Genomic DNA, 21,846 nt, shown 5'->3' on the forward strand with positions numbered 1-21,846 from the left:
TAGTTAGCTTTGTGGGATAGATTTGTGGCCAGGGGAGTGGTAAATCATTCCTGGGAGATGAGAGACCTTAATGGTATTTAGAAACAAGGAATTACAGATGCCAGTTTACAAAAAAAAAGAACAAAGTGCCGGAGTAACTCAGCAGGTCAGGCAGCATCTCTGGAGAAAGTGGGTAAGTGATGTTTCGGGTGGGGACTCTTCTTCAGACATCAGTCTGAAGAAGGGTCCCAACATGAAATGTCATCTATCCACGTTCTCCAGAGATGCTGCCTGACCTGCTGAGTTCCTCCAGCACTTTGTGCCTTTTTATCAACGGTATTTAGTTTTGTTTAGAGTTACATCTTGGAAACAGGCCCTTCGGCCTGCCGAGTCCATGCAGACCATCGATCTTTTGTTTACACTGGTCTGGCTGACCTGTTGAGCATTTGCAGACTTCTCAAGGATAGGGTCAAAATTGACAGCATAGCTAAGCTCTGAGAGAGTTAGATTTTGCTCTTAGGGCTAAGGGAATCAAGGGATATGGGGAAAAAGCCAGAACGGGGTACTGATTTTGGATGATCTACCAGGATCATATTGAATGGCGGTGCTGGCTCGAGGGGCCGAATGGCCTACTCCTGCACCTATTTTCTATGTTTCTATGAACAGTACAACTGCTAACTGCGGCCAAGCGGACAGGTCAGAAGCGGCCTGCAGCAGCATGGAGTGGCGGAGCAGCGGCAGAGGACATCGACAGTACTGCCAGGCCGACCCCTGCAACACTGACCCAGTGCCGCCACCAGGACAATGGGCCTTGAAGGCAAAGGTAAGTCTCTGTACTATTAAGAACTTTGAAATATGAAGGGCACAAGTTAGCACCAGAAACGTGGCGATTCTTTGTGTACTGCCACGGTGAAGTCTACTATTCTTAAACTACAATTGTTACACCTTTGTACTTATCTACGATTGCGCTTATCTATAATATGATTTCACCGAATTGTATTGAAAACAAGGAATCTCACTGCACTAAGGTACATGTGACAATAAAGTATCATTGAACATTGAACTGTAGATCATAGCCTCTTGGCTATGAGAGGTTAGAGGATCATTATATCAGGAGAGGATAATACATTAATGAATTTCACAATTCTTCAGCTAAACCGTACGCAGAGTTATAACAAGACATACTCCCTCCAGTACCTACACTTTATCACTTGATAAACAGGTTACAACATCAAGACGGGACTAAATGCACAGCACACACTACACATCTTTCTGAGTCTGCCGCATTCAACCAAAACCTTGGGACCTCTCACGTTTACTGCTTGTGGCAACTGTACAATGGAAAAAAAAATGTTTTTACAATCAAACACTCTTCTCCATTTCCCTATATTCTCATGAAATATATGCTATGTTATGTTTATTTTCCTACAAATGGCAATTGGGGAAAAGACAGTTGGACTGTATGTGGATGGGAAAAGTTTAGAAGGAATGTGGGTCAAATGCAGGCAAATGGGATTAGCTTACATCTTGACTAGTAGGGGTGGTAAAGGATACGAGGAGAAGGCGGGAGAATGGGGTTGAGGGGGCAGGATAGATTGACTGGCAGAGTAGACTTGAAGGGCCGAATAGCCTAATTCTGCACCTATGATTTATGAACTTATGAACCATTGGGGCACTTTCTGTGGTACACAGCCTTCTGGGTAACACCACCGCCATCGATGTAAACTTGAGTGATCGTACAGTGTTGTGGAAATGAAAAACTGCCAGAATTGTTTAGGTAAGTGTGAGTTTATGGAAGTCGCCTTTTGCGTAAGTCAGGGAGTGTCTGTAGATTTCTTTAAGTACACATTTTTAAAGGATAGCGTCATGCAATATGGAAATCAGACCCTTCGGCCCCACTTGCCCATGCTGACAAAGATGGCCGCCTAGATGGCTAGTTCCATTTGCCAATATTTGACCCACATCAACTTCTAAACCACTGTATCTCGGCCCACCCTTCGTCCCACCACAAATGCTGGCGATTTTTCGTCTGAAAGGGGTCAGGAATTTTTTTCATCATTGGAAAAAAAAATCTTCAAAATAAAACGGCAATGCAACCAGCCTTTGCAGATCGTCATGCAAGGTGGACTCGACGTGCATGGCATGCTGTGGGGAAGAGGGAGGGGTCGCAAATCCTTCTCAGTTTGGAAGCAGGCACGGCTCAGAAAGACTAAACGTTCTACCGACCAGCTAGGCACAGTTCCTTACTCCTGCGCTTTTTCTCCAGCCGGCGCAGGCGTTTCTCCTCCCGCCTCCGGGCCTCTTCGGCCTCCTGGTGCTGTCGGCATTTGTGGAAGTTCTCCACCACCACACCCACGAACATGTTGAGCACGAAGAAGCTCACGATGAGAAGGAAGGAAATGAAGTACAGGAGCATCCAGGGGTTATGGTTCCTCTGGGGCTGTGAGAGAGGCAGAGGACAGAGTTAGGACACCTGGCCCCCGGCGTGGCATTCCGCGCGAGGGGAGGCCGTTCAGCCCATCCAGCCTGTGCCGGCACTCAGCAAAACCCCGCCATAAAGCTTTCACTGCTCCTCGGTGACAATGAAGTAAACTAAACTAAACCAATCCTAAATCCCACAGTTGTGACCCCCACCTGGGGAAATTCATTGCCACAGACAGTGGTGGAGGCCACGACATTGGGTATTTGATGGTTCTGGGCTTGTAGTCATCATATCATATCATATCATATACATACAGCCGGAAACAGGCCTTTTCGGCCCTCCAAGTCCGTGCCGCCCAGTGATCCCCGTACATTAACACTATCCTACACCCACTAGGGACAATTTTTACATTTACCCAGCCAATTAACCTACATACCTGTACGTCTTTGGAGTGTGGGAGGAAACCGAAGATCTCGGAGAAAACCCACGCAGGTCACGGGGAGAACGTACAAACTCCTTACAGTGCAGCACCCGTAGTCAGGATCGAACACTGGGGTTTAGAAGATTTAGGGGAGATCTCATTAAAATTTATTGAATAGTGAAAGGCTGGGGTAAAGTGCTCCGATCCTGATCTCGGGTACTGCCTGTGTGGCGTTAGCTCCCTGAAACACGTGGGTTTTCTCCGGCTGCTCTGGTTTCCTCCCAAATCCCAAAGGCGTGCGGGTCTGCAGATTAATTGGTCTCTGTAAATCACCTCTCGAATGCAGGGATTAGATGCAAAAGTGGGATAACATAGAATGCGTTTGAACGGGTGATCAATGGTCAATGTGGACTCAGTGGGCTGAAATGGCCTATTTCCATGCTGTACTGTTCAATTCGTGTTCAATTCAATTCAATAATTCTGCAAACAGATACTGCTCCTTGGATAAGTGGTGCAGTGGTAGAGTTGCTGCCTTACAACACCAGAGAACCGGGTTTGATCCTGACTATGGGTGCTGTCAGCACAGAGTTTGCATGTTCTCCCTGTGACCGCGTGGGTTTTATCCAGATGCTCCGGTTTCCTCCCACATTCATTATGTAGGTTAATTGGCTGGGTAAATGTAAAAATTGTCCCTAGTGGGTGTAGGATAGTGTTAATGTACGGGGATCGCTGGGCGGCACGGACTTGGAGGGCCGAAAAGGCCTGTTTCCGGCTGTATATATATGATATGATATGATGATATTCCAAAGACGTGCAGGTTTGTCAGTTAATTGGCTTCTGTAAACTGTCCCTAGTGTGTAGGATAGAACCAGTGTATGGGTGATCGCTGGTCAGCGTGGACTGGATGGGCTGAAGGGCTTGTTACCACACTGCATCTCTAAACTAAGAGAAAATGTCATTCTGGTAGCTTTAAATTTATTATGAAATAAAACGCAATAATAAACTGTTAATAGGGGTAAATAATTAGAAAGGCATAATGATCACTGTTTCAACGTTACCTGCTTGTCTATTCCGATAGCATCGAGACCATGGTACATTATATTTACCCAGCCATCTTTCGAGGACAAAACAAAGAGAGACATCAATGCCTATAAAACAACCATAAGAAACAACATATTATCACTGTTAAAAATTCTGGCTTCCCTTGCCAGAGCCAACAAAAGTTTCTGTGGAAGAATGTTATTCCATTGAGGATACGAATATTACTTGCAAATGATAATGGAGGTGAAACTGCCAGACATGCTGTCTGTACGCATTAGTTGAATGACAAAGTAAGAATGCGTTATTACATCTGAGAGCTGATAGACTTATTACTCCAATTCCATACCTCATATTGTACAGAGCTTTATATCAGCAATACAAACAGCCTAATTTTACTGCAAGTTCAAGTCTTATCGTTTCATAAGAAAGCCTTGACATTACCTCATGCATTATAGAGATGTAGAAGCAAGGAAATGCAGATGGTGGTTTACAAAAAAAAGGACACAAAGTGCTGGAGTAACTCAGTGGGTCAGGCAGCATCGCGGGAGGACGTGGAGAGGTGCCGTTTTTTGGTTGGGTCCCTTCTTCAGACTGATTCTGAGGGGAGGGGGGAAGAAGGCTGGAAGAGAGGAGGGGGGGCAGGACAAAGCCTGGCAGGTAAGAGGTTGACACAGGTGATGGGGATGGTTGGACAAAGACCAGAGATGAAGAGACATGAGGTGTGAGACAAAAGGATTGAAGAGTTGTGAAGCTAGAGGAAGGAATGTGGGTGGAAGGGGTGGGAGAGGGGAGAAATAGGTGCGTGTCCTGGTGGGGCACAGGGGAGAGGAGGGGGGTTGGGGAGGTAGGGAGATGGGGGGGGGGAGGAGTTATAGCTATCTCAAATTGGAAAATTCAATGTTCATACCATTGGGTTGTAAGCTGCCCAAGTGGAATATGAGGTGCTGTTCCAAATGCATTGTGCTTCTCTACATAGACAATGTTTTCTCCAATTGAGCATTCCACTAAACACACATGGTTTCCACATACCTGTCCTAGATTATCAAAGTTATATTTACGACGAACCCACTTGAAGTTAGCTTGGAAGCAATCAAACTTGTTTGTGACGTTCCTGGTGTCATGCCCAGCACAGTGGTAAAACTTGCCTTTAAACAGCTGCGAGAAACATAGATTAGAAAGAACAACTTTCAAACTGCAGCAAGGTGAAAAACAATCAGGGCCCCATCATACTGACCCTATGTTCCACAACTACTGACCACCCCCCACTACCTCCGCTAGCACTCCCACCCAATTCACAATGCAATGGTTTATCCCTGCATTTATTAACATGCAGATAAAATCGGAGCAGGGTTTAGCCGTTCACCTTCACTATATCCACCTTTTAATATCAAGGCTGATCTGACAGTAACATCAATAAAACACCCCAGTAAGCTGCACTGCCCTAGATTTTGCCCAGAACCACATTAATGGCTGGGGTGAGTAATTCCGCACACCTTAAACAGTTACTGTGTATTCACCATTGTAAAAAGAAGTCACAGGGGCATAAATGGGCCATTCAGCCCTTCGAGTCTACTCCGCCATTCAATCATGGCTGATCCATCTCTCCCTCGCAAACTCCACTCTCCTGCCTTTTCCCCCAATACGTTCATAAGTCATAGGACCTGTAGCTAAGAGGGTTCACAGGGTTTAAAGAAGGCAGTAGTGGTGAAACAAAATGTAACTTGTCTTTCTGCGAATCTAGCGTTAGTCAGCTGAAAGGCATTTGTCTTGATCGGTGGGGATGGGTTTGGGGGCACGAGCTGTCGGTAAGGAAGGTAACAAAATGCCTTGAGCTCTAGCTCCAGTCTCACCCCGCTCTCCCATCAGGCACGCACGCACCCAGATTCAGGGACAGCTTCTTCCAGGCAACTGAAAGGTCCTCTCATCAGCTACAGCGTGGTCCTGACCTCCCATCGACCTCATTGGAGAACTTTGAACTATCTTTTATCGGAATTCAACATTCTAGCTTTGCACTTAATGTTATACCCTTTATCCTTCCTCTCTGCACTGGGATGGCTTGATTGTATTCATGTATAGTCTTTTCATTGACTGCAGACAAAAAAAAATTCACGTTCGCTCAGTACATGTGACAATAATCCTAAAGTAAATTAAATATACCTGGACCCCCAGGATTCCGAAGATGATGAAGAAGGCACAGCAGATGAGGACAATATTCCCAATGGGTCTCAGGGAAGTGATTAAAGTTTCCACAACCAACTTGAGGCCTGGAGCTCGACTGATGACGCTAGCCAAAAGAGGAAACGACTGTCAGTAATCATGGTCAAGGGAAAGAGAAGTCCCCAAAGTTACAGGTAACTATGAATAAATAGTTGTTGATCTTTCCACTTATCTTCCCATTGAGTAAAATGACGAGGAAGATGGTTGGACTGCATTACACAGCAAGCTATCCATCACCATCCACTTCCCACTCACACCGTCTCCTTCACCAAACGTGTGTTGGGACACAGACCCAAGGAACTGCTTACGCTGGAATCTTGCACAGAACACAAAGTGCTGGTGTAACTCAGGTCTGACCTGCTGAGATATTCCAGCACTTTGTGTCCTTTTCCTCCAGAGATGCTGTCAGTTACTCCAGCGCTTTGTGTCCTTTTGTGTATTAATCAGCATCTGCAGTTCCATGTTTCAGCACCTCTGGAGTTTATGGAAAAGTGATGTTTCTGAAATGTCACCCGTCCGTGTTCCCAGAGATGCTGCCTGACCTGTGTAGTTCCTTCAACACTTCATGTTCTACTGTGTAGGGATGTACTGTCTGATCAGCTAAAGCAAACTACATTTAAGTCTCCTTTAGAGTTTGAACGGTTGGAGAAGATATTAGCCCCCCTCATTATCTCACCATCACTACATTTTATTTCACAAAATGGAATTCAGGTCACTTGCAGCAACGCGGGAGGGAAGCATGGAGAATCTATCTGGTTGGTTTGCGGGATCAACCTAAAAACCTCTGTAAAAAGATAGAGCAACTCAGCGGGACAGGCATCATCTCTGGATAGAAGGAATGCGTGACGTTTTGACTCGAGAGACACAAAATGCTGGAGAACTCAGCGGGACAGGCACCATCTCTGGATAGAAGGAATGGGTGACGTTAGGTGTAGTGCTCTCGGGCTAGTGGAATCAAGGGACATGGGGAGAAGGCAGGCACAGGTTACTGATTGTGGATGATCAGCCATGATCACAATGAATGGCGGTGCTGGCTCGAATGGCCAAAAGGCCTCCTCCTGCACCTATTTTCTATGTTTCTGTGTTTCTATGTAATCCAGCATCTGCAGTTCCGTCCTACAAACATCTTTGCAAACATATCTCCAGGTTTAGTGAACGAACTGAGTGAAAAAGTTCTCCCATAGAATAAACGGAGAGAAATAATCTCTGATGTTAGATTCCTCTGACTTTCAAGAGATTTAAGTGAATTTAATATTAAGCTTTTTGTCAACAATTTTTTTGTAGGTTTGCTAGGAAAAAGCCTGGGGATTCAATTTATTTCTGGTTCAAACAGCAATATTCCATCTATTTCATGGATGGCGGAAACCAGCACAAAACCAACAGGTGGCAGGAAATCATTTTGAGTTCAATGATTTTGAAAATTATTTTGGAAAACATTTAAATTAAAGATGTTGAATAGGTACGGCATGAAGTAAGAGGGAGATGAGTCTCTTTAAGTTTTACTTAAAATTGCTCTTTCAGAGATCGCTGAGATACAATGAAATGTGCATTCCACACACGTGTGCACGCACAATACACATACAAACACGGGCACCTCACATGATCACCACGCAAATGTTTTTGGGTATGCAGGCACATGCATGTGTGCACACGTGCACACAGACACACACATACACACCACGCGCCAAAATGGAAGGGGTAGGCCGCCTTATTCATCCCCCGAAAATGGAAGGAGGGACCAGCGATGATAAACGTGACCGGCGAGGAGCGAGGCCGGTGGGAGAGGCGAGGGAACCGGGGTCTGGCCTACTGCACCCTCCAGCTCGGCTGCAGGAGGCTCCCACCCCCACCCCCTCCCCTGGGGAACAAAGGTGGACGGGCGAGGAGAGGGACGTGGGTTGACGGGTCGACCCGCACGTCCAAGGGAAGGCGGCGGCTGGAGGCCCCGCAGCAGCCTGAGGCTCGCCTGGAACGGGCATCGCTCAAAATACCTGGAGCAAGGACTGCACTTTGAAAGTGGCACCAAAACATGGCGGCTCTTGCATGCGGGATCAGTGGAACTATTTCTGTACAATTTGCTAATTGGGCATGAGCTTAGGTGTGGCAATACTCCACTGGACTGTTCGTAAGAAAATAATTTCACTGTGCATTTACACTGGTTCCACATTATCCCACTTTTGCATCCACTCCCTGTACACTAGGGGGAATTTATAGATGTCAATTAACCTACAAACTTGCACATCTTTGGGATGTGGGAAGAGCCCGGAGCACCTGGAGGAAACCCACGTGGTCACAGGAAGAACGTGCAAACCTCGCACACAGGCAGTGCCCGTGGACAGGATTGAACCTCTGTCTCTGGCGGTGTGAGGCAGCAGCTCTACTAGCTGCACCACCGTGTGGTTTCCAAGGTTGCCGATGATATGAAAATCGGTAGATGGGCATGTTGTAACGAGGAGACCAGAGCACCCAGGGGAAACCCACGCGGTCACGGGGGGAACGTGCAAACTCTGCACCACTCTGCCAACCTGCGTGGCCAAGGCTGATCTTACCGGAGAGGGCGCAAGGTTCTCAAGAGACGGAGCACCCGGAGAATGCCGAGGATTTTTGCTCCTCCTGCTGAAGCCAAGGAAACGACGATATCAATTACGGAGACGAAGACCAGGATACCATCCAGAATATTCCAACTGCTTTTCAGATAAGCACTCTCACCAGAAAGGAACCCAAGTGCTGCAACCTGGGGACAGAGCAGATCATCAATAAGACAACGTCTTACTGTTGCATAAAATGGTGCATTGACGTATTAACAGGGAATGCAGTGGAAGGGTTGGCATTATCAGTACTGTGAGGTCTGCAGTAAAAGATGACAGAGGCCTCAAAAACTTGTGGACAATGCAAAATACCTCCAATCAATGCAAACGATGAATAATAAAACTCAAACTACAGAGCCAAAAAACTGGAATGTACGTAGGATGATAAAGACGTTCGGGAAAAAAATTGAATGCTCCATCAAGTCGATAAGTTGTAAAGAACAAATCAAGATTTGTTGATAAGCTTCTTTATCACTAAATTATCTTGTCAGCCTGCAAACTGTAACGTCCAGGTTCAGGAGCAACTCTTTCCCTTCAACCATTAGTCCATTAAACACTACATCCTCCACAAAGGCTCTGAACCATGTAGACATGGAGACATTATTTTTGACTTTGCACGATTGTTGTCTATTTATTTGTTTGTTTTTATTACATATACTGATCTTTTCTGCTGTTGTTCATTATGGGTTTTACAGAGTACTATGGCCACATGTTGTGCTGCTGCAAGTAAGAATTTCACATGACAAGAAAACACTCTGGACTCACTATCTCTCGATCATAAGGTCATTAGGTCATAAGTGACAGGAGTAGAATTAGGCCATTTGGCTCGTCAAGTCTACTCTGCCATTCAATCATGGCTGATCTATCTCTCCCTCCCAACCCCATTCTCCTGCCCTGCCCACCTCTGACACCTGTACTAATCAAGAATCTATCTATCTCTGCCTTAAAAATATCCACTGACGGCCTCCACAGCCTTCTGTGGCAAAGAATTCCACAGATTCACCACCCTCGGACTAAAGAAATTTCTCCTCATCTCCTTCCAAAAGAACGTCCTTTAATCCTGTGGTCCTAGACTCTCCCACTAGTGGAAACATCCTCTTCACATCCACTCTATCCAAGCCTTGATCATCCAACTTGTATGTACCTCAGAGTTTCAGTGACCTGAATGAAATGTTAACTGTGTTTCTTTCTTTATGGACACAGTCTGACCCGCCGAGTGTTTCCAGCATTGGTTATAAAAGGTTGGATTCATTTGAGCATCCAATTGACAATTGCATGGGTGCAAACACATACATGGGACTTTACCTTAAGGGCCATTTCAACCACAAAAATAGCAGTGAAGATATAATTAGAGACGCTCAGAAACATCCGCTCCTGTTGAGAAAGCAAATAAAAAGTAATAATGTTCTGAAGTTTTAGTTTAGTTTAGAGGTATAACATGGAAACAGGCCCTTCGGCCCACCGAGCCCACGCCGACCATCGATCACCCATTCACACTAATTCTATGTTATCCCACTTGCTCTTCTACTCTGTACACACCAGAGTCAATTTTACAGAGGCCAATTAACCCATAAAACCGCATGTCTTTGGGATGTGGGAGGAAACCAGACCACCTGGAGGAAACCCGCTCGGTCACAGGGAGAACGTGCAAACTCCACAGTGACAGCACCAGCAGCTCTACCCACTGCACCATTGTGTTAGACAGAAAAATGAACGCTGAACTGAACGCAATCTACAATTTGAAGAATATTTTCTGATAATATTACTAAAATAGTATTAAAAGTGCTGAAGGCAAAGAACACGATTAGTTGTACGCAAAATAAAGGCAACATAAACACATAAAAGTCAGCAGCAATGGAATAAGAGGTACTCACTGTACTCCTGGGGACAATCACGGGTCTCTCAAGAGCAATGGTGATGCAGTTCAGAAATATGAACACTAACACCACGTGATCAAACATTTTGTGAGCTATGATCTTCTGGCACATAACGCGGAACCTTAAAGGAATGAAAATAAGGCCAAGTTACTCATTTTATCGAGAATACATTAAATTAATTGCACAGAAACATGCCATACAGCTCAATGCTTCCATTCCATTCTGGTCTGGAGATCACCCCACATGTTCTCATTCAATCCCATAGAGTCATGGGGTCATACACTGTACACAGGATACCTTTGTAATGTCAATGAGAGGCAGGCAGGTGGGACTAGTATAGATGGGACATGCGGTATAGATAGTAGAGATGGGACATGTTGGTTGCCATGGACAAGTTGGGCCGAAGCGTGGACCAGGCCCTTCGGACCAACTAGTCCAAGCCAACCAACATATCCCATCTATACTAGTCCCACCTGCCTGCCTCTCATTGACGTTACCAGGACAGAGGTATCCAATGTATTGGAGATAGGGTTCTTGTTATGGCTCAGACCACAGCCTGTGGCATTGCATTGGTCGGTCCAGCATGACTCATGGAGTCTTGGGATGCAAAGCTTGTCCAATGGGGGAAAATTGAGCAGGTTGGGTTTATAGCCTTTGTAGTTTAGAAGAACGTGAAGTGATTAAGAACATAGAATGGTACAGCACTGAAAAGGGGCCTCTGGCCCACAATGATTGTGCTAAACATGATGCCAAGTTGAACTGATTTTATATGCCTGGACATGATCATTTCACTCTATTCCCTGCCCTTCCAAGTCCCTATCTAAAAGCCCTTTGAACTCCATTATCATATCAGCCTCCACCACCAACCCTGGCAATGCATTCCAGGTCCCCACCACTCCTTGTATAAAAAAACATTGCCCCACACATCTCCATTAAACTTTCCCCCTCTTGCCTTATAGCTGTGCCCTCCAGCATTGCACGTTTCCACACTGGGAAAAAAAGGTTCTGACTGTGTAACCTATCTGGGCCTCTCATCATTTTATAATCATCTATCAAGTCTTCCCTTAACTTCCAATGTTCCAGACAAAACCATCCGAGTCTATCCAGCCACTCCCTGTAGCTGAAGCCCTCTAATCCAGGCAGCATTGTGGTAAACCTCCTCTGTACCCTCTGCAAAGCCTCCACATCTATACTGTTATGGGTCGCATAGGTTCCGATTGTCTTGACATATAAATGATTCCGCCCAGCCTTGACATGGTAGATGCTGAGAGGATATCTCCCCTCATAAGGTTATAAGGTCATAAGGAATAGTAGAATTAGGCCATTCGGCCCATCAAGTCTACTCCGCCATTCAATCATGGCTGATCTATCTCTTCCTCCTCACCCCATTCTCCTGCCTTCTTTCCATAACCTCTGACACCTGTACTAATCAAGAATCTATCTATCTCTGGCTTAAAAATATCCACTGACAGCCTCCACAGCCTTCTGTGGCAGAATTCCACAGATTCTCCACCCTTGCAGTCCTTTAATTCTGAGGCCTTCACCTCTAATCCTAGACTCTGCCACTAGTGGAAACATCCTCTCCACATCCACTCTATCCAAGCCTTTCACTATTCTGTATATTTCAGTTAGGTCCTCTCTCATTCTTCTCTACTCCAGCGAGTACAGGCCCAGTGCCAACAAACGCTAATCATAAGTCAATCCACTCATTCCCGGAATCATTCTTGTAAACCTACTCTGGACCCTCTCCAGAGCCAGCACATCCTTCCTCAGAAATGGTGCCCAAAATAGCTCACAATATTTCAAATGCAGCCTGACCAGCCTCAACATTGCATCCCAGTTTTTGTATACAAGCCCTCTTGAAATAAATGCAAGCATTAAGTTTGCTTTCTTTACTACCGATTCGATGCACCAGCACTCCCAAGTCCCTTTGCACCCTCCGATTTCTAGATTCTCACACTCCTGGGGACTCCCGACCTAGTGGACAATGTTTCAAATTAAGGAGGCTCCCTTTTAAGATAAAGCCAAAAAGGAATTCCAACTTTGGGAAGATGATTAATTTTGCTTAATTATTTTGATGTAGAAGCAAGCTGCTTGGCCCATTAGGTTGATGCTAGCTAAGCAAACCTGACAGTCCCATCCATTCTCATTTTCCTGTGAGACATATAGATCATTTAGAACTAGGAGTGGAATTAGGCCGTGCAGCTCATCGCGTTTACTCCGCCATTCTGCAGTCAACATTAACAAGCAGATCTGTGCAATTTTGCAGAATACTGCAGAAAGGAATTTGAGGGAATAAAGTTTAAACCAACCTCCCTTCCATTGACTCCATCTACACTTCACGCTGTCTCGGCAAGGCCACCAGCATAATCAAGGCCCCGGTCACTCCCTCTTCTCCCCTCTCCCATCAGGCAAGAGGTGCAGATGTTTGAAAACGCTCATCTACAGATTCAGGGACAGTTTCTTCCTAGCTGTTATCAGGCAACTGGACTGGCCTCTCACCGACTAGAGCAGTGTTTCTTAACCTTTTTACCCTTGCAGAACCCTTGAAATAATTTTCATGTCTCTAGGAACCCCTACATAAAAATTCGTCACGTACAGCTCCTGTCCACTGACCACTAAAGGCCGTTTCACACTGGCGCCGTATAGACGTCGCTAAATATATTCCCTCTGATTATTATACTTTTAAGTAACAGGTTGAAGACTTTATTATAATACCCAAGAATATGCCGTGCGTGTATAATAAAATTACAAATATGAAATTAAACACAAAAATAACTCAAAAATGCATTTACATATGATTAGGAAGGATGTGCATTTCTGCTCTACATAGTCCTGGGGAAAACAAACCCACATATGACCACTAAATGCAGTAGTTTAGAGTATAATGCCATCTTGCTTATTGAGGTACATATTGAAGTACTTGTTGAAGTAAATTCACACATAAATTGACAATCAGCCCAAAAAGGTGGCAATTGGCTTTTCTGCTGTGTTTTATATTTTAACCACGTCTTAATTAATTAATATAGTTATATAATCTTACACTTAAATGTAATATTTACTCATTACAGTTCCACCACTGAAAATGGTTTCTCCATTTTACCTGACCAAAGGTCACGGCCTCCGATAGGGGTACTGGAACGGTCCACCTAGACTGCTGGGGGGGAGCCGAGATACTGGCCTGCAAAGCCAGCCAAGGAAGTCGGCTATGGGGATACATGTGCTGGCTCCAGCTGGGCTGGAGTTCCAGAGCCCCGGCCGCAGGTTGCAAATTCAACCCACCGATCGGCCATGGAAGTCCCGATGAGGTCGAGATTGGCTGCCTTGCCCAGCCTAGGTGCCACATTTTCTGGAAGACTTCCAGGGTGGGGGGATTTCTCACGGAACCCCTAGCAGAACCCTAGTGTTCCGGAGAACCCCGGTTGAGAAAGGCTGAACGAGAGAGCAGTTCTGACCTCCCATCTACTTCACTGGAGACCCTGTTCTTTAATCAGAATTTACCGGACTTTATCTTGCACTTTATGTTATTCCCTTTATCCTTAATCTGTACACTGTGGGCAGCTTGATTGTAATCATGTAGAGTCTTTCCGCTGACTGGATAGACTAACCTAAACTATATAGATAGGAATCTTTTTGACTATCTAACATAAGCCATTTTAAGTCAAAACAAGGTTGAAAAAGAGATCTGAAATGGAAATTCAGTGTACCGGTTCTGAGGAGCAAGAAGATAAAGAGCGTACTCCTCATGGGTTTTACACCAATTTGGTTTGTAAGGCTCCAAGAATCTACGGATTCTATAACAGTAACTCTGTAAAGGAATGAAAAAAAACAGAATGCTTACTTTTTGAAGATACAAGGAACTGCAGATGTTGGTTTACAAAAAAAGACACCAAGTGCTGGAGTAACTCAGCGGGTCAGGCAGCATCTCTGGAGGATATGGAGAGGTGGTATTTCCGAAGAAGGGTCCTGACCCTTCCATGCCCATGTCCTGTCCGTGTCCCTCAGAGATGTTGCATGACCCGCTGAGTTATTCCAGCACTGTGTGTCTTTTTTTGCTTCGCATTGAAGGCCTGTCAGTACCTACAAATAATTTCAAAAACTGATATGTCTAGTCATATAGTCATACAGCAAGAGAACAAATCCCCACCAACCATCAAGGATCTACCAACACTAATCTCATTTTTCTATTCTCTTATTTTATCTGACTGATTGGAATCTGAATAATTCTGAAGAAGAGTCTCGAGCTGAAACATCATCTCTCCATGTTCTCCAGGGATGCTGCCTGACCCACTGAGTTACTCCACAATCTTGGGTCTTTCCTATACTTCTAACTTCCCTATTTTATTTCTTTGGTGCTGTCTTATATTGATGGCCTTCATTATGTGAAAATATTCTCTCTGAACTTGGCATGGTAGCACAGCGGTAGAGTTGCTGCCTCACAGCGCCAGAGACCCGGGTTCAATCCTGACTATGGGTGCTTGCCTGTATGGAGCTTGTACGTTCTCCCCGTGACCAGCATGGGTTTTCTCCTGGATCCCTGGTTTCCTCCCACACTCCAAAGACGCATAGGTCTGTCGGTGAGCTGGCTTGGTATAAATGTAAATTGTCCCTGGTGTGTGTAGGGTAGTGGTAGCGTGCGGGGATCGCTGGTTGGCACGGACTCAGTGGCTCCGCGCTGTATCTTTAAACTAAACTAAACCTGATCAAGCTTTGACAATTTTTAGAGACATCCATTAGATCAAGCCTCGTCTTCCTTTCTCGTAAGCTTCAAAGATATAAAGTGACCCTTTATCTAATTCTATGTTGCCTATATTAAGTATCACCCCAATTGCAAAAGGATGAATCAATTGATTTACATCATCTATGTCCTCTTCATAATCACTCGGGTCATCTTTGTGGTTATCCACACGAAGGAAGACCTCATTTGGAACATGCAAGGTTTTGCCATTGCAGTCTTGATAATCGCAAGGTGTTATGTTTATGGGGTTCACTGTGACAGGATGACGCATGATTGGGACTTGAAGTAACTCGGGTAGGTCCAAGGACCCTTTGGTGTCCAGCGACTCTGCCCGATGCTGCAGACTCCAGCCGCTCAGGCTGCTGGACTTGGCCTCCTCTGACTCATCTTCATTGCAGCTCCCGTGACCTTCTCCGGAAAGGAGCGATTCCCGTTCACTTGACTGATTCTTCTTTTTCAGGCTGGGAGCCCTGCCAAGGCTGTGCCAACTTGAGCGGCGACTGCCCCAGTTACTGCCACCGCCCCAGGGGGCACAAGGGGAACTGTGAATGCTGGACTGGAAGACAAAGGTAGGTTCGTCAGTGGAAGAGAGAAAAAGTACATAGAACAAGCTGCAATATAAGCCGTAGACGTTTCCATTATTCTTATCGCTAAACTGTTTGTTCTCCTTCTCCCCCGGATCATTCATTTTCCTCTCTCTCCCATACCTTTACTGGGGTATGGTTCCACCATTGCAACTCCTGGCAAGGTTGCGCAGTGGCAGAGTTGCTGCCTTACAGCGACAGAGAACCGGGTTCGATGCTGACCACGGGTGCTGTTTGCACGGAGTTTGTACGTTCTCCCTGTGCCCACGTGGGGTTTTCTCCAGGGTGCTCCAGTTTGCTCCCACACTCCAAAGACGTGCAGGTTTGTAGGTTAATTGGCTTCTGTAAATTGTAAATTGTCCCTAGTGTGCAGGATAGTGCTAATGGTCGGCGCGGATTCGGTGGACCGAAGGGCTTGTTTCCATGCTGTATCTCTTAGGTCTAAAGTAAAGTCTAATGTCCAAATCCTATTAGCACTCAGTTTTAAAGGTACAGCATGAAAAGAGGCCCACCGAGTCCACACAGACTGTCGATCACCCATTCACACCAGCTCTATGTTATCCCACTTTCTCATCCACTCCTTACACATTTGGGGGCAATGTTTACAGATTAACCTACAAACCCAGTAGGATGAATGAACTGCAGATGCTGATTTACACAAAAAAAGATAGGGAAGCAAAGAAATGCAGATAGGTTTTTGGACAGGTAGATGGAAATGCAGGGAATGAGGGATATTAAGCAACAACAAAATTAGGTTTTTAAGTTCATGTATCATGTGCATGTCAGGATTAATCCTACGCATTGGCATAAAGTGAGGAGCAAATAATTTTGAAAGATTACATCCTTACTACTAGAAATGTATTTGGAGAATTGCTGCCCATATTATTACCTTACGTATAAAATCTTCTGCAAAAGTCAGCAAGGTTTTTTAAAGTGTGCAAGGGAATAGGTTATTTTAAATTCAGTATTGTGTAATGAGGTAGGGTTAATTAGTAATCATGGTAAACGATTTTCCAGGGTTGTGTGATCTATAAATGATGAGGTTATATTAAGTTTTACAGTATTAGACTTAGTACAAATCCAGGGTCATTAAATTTAACTGGCGAAATATATGGGCACGAGGTGTGATTTCGCTGAGGTAGGTCAAGAAATTATATTGAAATACGTGACGATGATAATTGTGAAAGGGGCAATGTTTAAAGGAGATGTGCAGGCAAGTTTTTTAACACAGAAGGTGAATCATGCCTCAAACTCGCCACCAGGGATGGTTTGGGAAATAACTCCAGATGCTGGTTTAAATCGAAGGTAGTACACAAAATGCTGGAGTAACTCAGTGGGTCAGGCAGCATCTCAGGAGAGAAGGAATGGGTGACGTTTTGGGTCGAGACCCTTCCGAAGAACGCCATTCCTTCTCTCCGGAGATGCTGCCTGACCCGCTGAGTTACTCCAGCATTTTGTGTACTACCAAGGATGGTTTAGAGAGGCAGCGCAGAAACTGACCCTCCAGCCCACCAAATCCATGCCGACCAGCGATCCCTGTAGACTAACACTAATCTATGCATTAGGGACAATATACAGTCTTTACTGATGCCAATTAACCTACAGACCTGTGAATCTGTGGAATGTGGAAGAAACCAGAGCACCCGGGGACAATCCACACAGTCACGGGGAGAATGTACAAACTCTGTACAGACAGCACCCTTAGTCAGGATCAAACCCAGATCTCTGGTGCTGGAAGGCAGCACCTCTACTGCTGTGCCACTTTGCTGCCCTGATGGTAGTGAAGGCAGATACGATGGAGGTGTTTTAAAAATCTTTGAGATGGGCACACGGATATGCAGGGAATGGTCGGAAACGGATTATAGAAACATAGGAATCAGGTGCAGGAGTAGGTCATTCGGCCCTTCGAGCCAGCACCTCCATTCAACATGATCGTGGCTGATCATTCCAAAATCAGCACCCCGTTCCTGCTTTTTCCCCATATCCCTTGATTCAGTTAGCCCGAAGAGCTATATCCTCTTGCATAGGCAGATGAGATTAGATTCTCTTGGCATCATGTTTGGCACAGACATTGTGGGCCAAATGGTGTGGTCATTTTGCAGGTTGTTCTATGGTATATGTTCTAAAGAACAATGGCAAACATTTAAAGGGAGAGGTCATAATTTCAATAAACATACTTTTCCTGAACGAAAGTTCAATAATTTTTTTAAAAGAAATACAGTGCGAACACAAATCAAAGCCCAAAGATCTAAAGTGGTAGAGGTGTATAAAATTGTAGGAGGCAGAAATAGCGCTTATAGTCAGCTTCATTTCCCACAGTACGGATATCAAAAAACACAGTAGGTTTAAAGAAATTTTATAAGGGATATGAAGGGAAAGCTTTTTTATACATTGAGTGGCTGAACACAATGTCAGAGGAGCTGGTGGAATCAGACACAATCACTACGTTTAAGAAGCATTTAGACAGGCACTTAAATAGGCAAGGCACATAAGGATTCATTGCAATACAGGGAAATGGAATCAGTGTTTAGTTTAGTTTAGTTTAGCCACACAGCGTGAAAACAGGCCCTTTGGCCCATCGAGTCCACACCGATCAACAATCACTCGTACGCTAGTTCTATCCTACGCACGAGGGACAATTTACAGAAGCCAATTAACCTGCATGTCTTTGGAATGTGGGAGGAAACAGGACCACCCAGAAAAAACCCCATGCATAGTCAGAATGGAACCCAGGTCTCTGGCGCTGTAAGGCAGTAACTCGACCACAGTGCCACCGTGCTGCCCAGTGCAGATGGGCAAAAAGGTTACCATGGGCACAGTGGGCCAAATGGCCTATTTCTATGCTGTCCAACTCTAGGCTATGGTGTTACGAGCCCATTCCGCCCATCTGAAATTTGAGCACTTATTGTGAGTGTGTGGGAGACAGCGAAACAATCGCTGAACACCTTCGCTCAGTCTGCCTATACCTACCTGATGTCCCGGTTAAGTGATGCCAAACACTTTAAATCCCCTTCCCAATCCCACACTGACCTTTCTGTCCTAGGCCTCCCACATTGTCAGAGTGAGGCTAATCATAAATTGGAGGAACAGCATCTGATATTTCGCTTGGGTTGATTTCTCTAACTTTAAGTAACCCCTGCACTCCATCTCTCTCCAGTCCCCCCCCCCCCCCACCCAAGTCACACCAAGTTCCCATTCTCAGCGAGCAAACAGCTAACAATGACCTGTCTCCTTTATCATCATTACCTTTCTGCATACCTTTCATTCATTTGTTCTATATCACTCTACATCACTATCTACATCCCTCGTTTCCCTTTCCCCTGACTAGTCTGAAGAAGGGTCTCGACCCGAAATGTCACCCATTCCTTCTCTCCAGAGACGCTGCCTGTCCCGCTGAGTTACTCCAGCATTTTGTGTCTATCTTCGGTTTAAACCAGCATCTGCTGTTCCTTCCTACACATATCTGTTGGGTGTACATTGACCATCTGACAGTGCTACTCAAATCTTCACCATACAGTCCAGGACAGATTAACTCCCATCTATGGATCATTCGTGAGATCTGATCCATTGAACTGGGATATTAGCTCCATTTCTCTTTTCATGCGTTCCACCTGTCATTAAATTGCAGCAGAGTTGTGCAGCGGTAGAGTTGCTGCCTTATCGCGCCAGAGACCCAGGCAATGAATTCCACAGTCATCGGAGCAGAATAAGGCCATTATGCCCATTGAGTCCACTCCACCATTCAATCATGGCTGATCTATCTTTCCCTCCCAACTCCATTCCCCTGCCTTCTCACTATAACTGAACCATCCTACCATCAAATAGAGAGTATCATGAGCTCCTATCTACTTCTATGGAGCCCCTCGGATTATCTTTGATCCGACTTTACTGGACTTTATTTTGCTCTAAACGTTATTCATGTTATTTTCCTTTATCAAATCCTTAACCGTGGATGGTTCAATTGTAATCATGTATTGTCTTTCCGCTGACTGGTCAGCATACAACAAACGCTGTGTGCTAAAGCACTGTACCTCTGTACACATGACAATAAAGTACACTAAAACTTAAACTCAAACATTTCAAATACATGCAGCTTTGTGGGTTCACTGGCTTCTGTAAATTGTCCCCGTTGTGTAGGGTAGAACCAGTGTAAGGGTGATCGATGGTCGGCGTGGACTTGGTGGGCCAAAGTGCCTGTTTCCACACTGTCGCTAAACTAAATTGAATGAAATATTTCCTGTACTTTCTGCTTTTATTCCAGTTTTCCAGCACCTTGCTCCTGTATGATTTTGTGTGGTGTAGTTGACAATGTGAGAACAATTAGCACAACTCCAGTCAAGTGATTACGTGACGTGCTGTGAGGCATTTCCGAGGTGCAATATAGCACTAAATAGCAGAAGGACTTATTCTGATTTCCTTTGATGATGTTGGTGATAATTTTGGCTTAAAGGTGTGACTGAGCTCAACACTGACAGAATGAAGCTGAAATAACAATTATCAATGCATCTGTGCTATACAACCACACGTTGACTTTCACCAAATTACTTTGACTGCAATACATTGCTGGGTTTAGTACCAGGTTGTACATAAGCTCATAAGTGCTAGGAGCAGAATTAGGACATTCAGCCCATCAAGTCTATGCTGCCATTCAATCATGACTGATCTATCTTTCCCTCTCAACCCAATTCTCCTGCCTTCTCTCCATAACCCCTGACACCCATACTAATCAAAAATCTGCCAATCTCCGTCTTAAAAATATTCGGCCTTCACAGCCTTCTGTGGCAATGAATTCCACAGATTCACCACCTTCTAAAGAAATTCCTCCTCATCTCCTTTCTAAAGCCACATCCTTTTATTCTAAGGCTATGCCCTCTGGTCCTGGGCTCTCCCACTGATGGACACACAGTTTGGGTCAATGTACGATGAGTGTTCGATGACTCTGGGTCTGTCGTCACTGGGGTTTAGAAGAATAAGGGGGGATCTCATTGAAACTTATCAAATAATGAAAGGGCTGGATAGAGTGGATATGGAGAGAATGGATCCACCAGTATGAGAGTCTAGGACCAGAAGACACTTTAATTCTTAGATAGACACAAAATGCTGGAGTAACTCAACGGGTCAGGCAGCATCTCTGGGGAAAAAGAATATGACCGGCACAATGGTTCAGCGTTAGGGTCGCTGCCTTACAGTGCCAGAGACAAGAGTTCAATCCTGACCACGGGCGCCGTCTAAACGGTGTTTGTACGTTCTCCCTGTGACCGCGTCGGCTTTCCCTGGGTGCTCCGGTTTCCTCCCACACTCCAGAAACGTGCGGGTTTGGAGCAGCCTGCGTGTGTGGAGCAGACCAGCAAACAGCGCGGCACGTAATTTTTGACTGCGCTGTCCTCCGCCCCCCCTAGTGGAGGGGTCGACCTCACGGCCCTCGACAACAGCACATTGCACTGGTTACAGCGCCTGCAGGGCCTTACATAATCTCTGCTGCCTCAAACGCAAGAAGAAGAAGCGTGTTTGGAGGTTGGTTAGGCTTCTTTAAATTGCCCCTAGTGGGTAGGATAGAACTAGTGTGTGAGTGATCGCTGGTCAATGCGGATCCAGTGGGCCGAAGGGCCTGTTTGCCTGTGTATTTCTAAACTCTGGGATCCAACAGTGATCCGCAAGTCAGCAGCTTACCAGAGATAGACACAACAAGCTGGAGTAACTCAGCGGGTTAGACCAGCATCTGCAGTTTTTTTCCTACACAGCTTACCAAAGATCTCTGGTCGTAGTTCATAGGATCAATGGAAATACTGCTACTCCTTCTGGAGTCTGCGTAGGTGTGAACTGAATCCATGTAGGGTGAACTCTTAGGTGTAGGCATAGGCGTGGCAGCGGTTCGCATGATAATTGGCGGTGGTATGCTGCTTCGTGAATCCAGGTGTCCGTTTGATGCCATGACCACTGAGTACATTTTTAGTTCTGTGGAAGGTAGAACAGGTATTC

The 21,846-nt window shown here is 45.3% G+C and overlaps 1 protein-coding gene across 2 annotated transcripts in view; it reads right to left on the minus strand.

Moving 5' to 3' along the window:
- Window positions 1–21,846, minus strand: part of cacna1ha (calcium channel, voltage-dependent, T type, alpha 1H subunit a) — a 170,417-nt gene that overhangs the window by 37,574 nt on the left and 110,997 nt on the right. The window contains exons 14-23 of one of the 2 annotated variants that reach the window (XM_078418152.1): window positions 21,614–21,822; window positions 15,402–15,839; window positions 14,253–14,353; window positions 10,543–10,666; window positions 9,974–10,042; window positions 8,630–8,814; window positions 6,021–6,147; window positions 4,893–5,018; window positions 3,881–3,970; window positions 2,227–2,419 (exon numbers count right to left, since the gene is read on the minus strand). In XM_078418152.1, the coding sequence (XP_078274278.1) occupies window positions 2,227–2,419; window positions 3,881–3,970; window positions 4,893–5,018; window positions 6,021–6,147; window positions 8,630–8,814; window positions 9,974–10,042; window positions 10,543–10,666; window positions 14,253–14,353; window positions 15,402–15,839; window positions 21,614–21,822 (1,662 nt within the window). Of the gene's footprint in view, window positions 1–2,205; window positions 2,420–3,880; window positions 3,971–4,892; window positions 5,019–6,020; window positions 6,148–8,629; window positions 8,815–9,973; window positions 10,043–10,542; window positions 10,667–14,252; window positions 14,354–15,401; window positions 15,840–21,613; window positions 21,823–21,846 lie in introns of both variants that reach the window. The other variant, XM_078418151.1, reaches the window with a different exon arrangement.

Source organism: Rhinoraja longicauda, chromosome 21 (assembly GCF_053455715.1).
Source record: "Rhinoraja longicauda isolate Sanriku21f chromosome 21, sRhiLon1.1, whole genome shotgun sequence".
NCBI classification, from domain to species: Eukaryota; Metazoa; Chordata; class Chondrichthyes; order Rajiformes; family Arhynchobatidae; genus Rhinoraja; species Rhinoraja longicauda.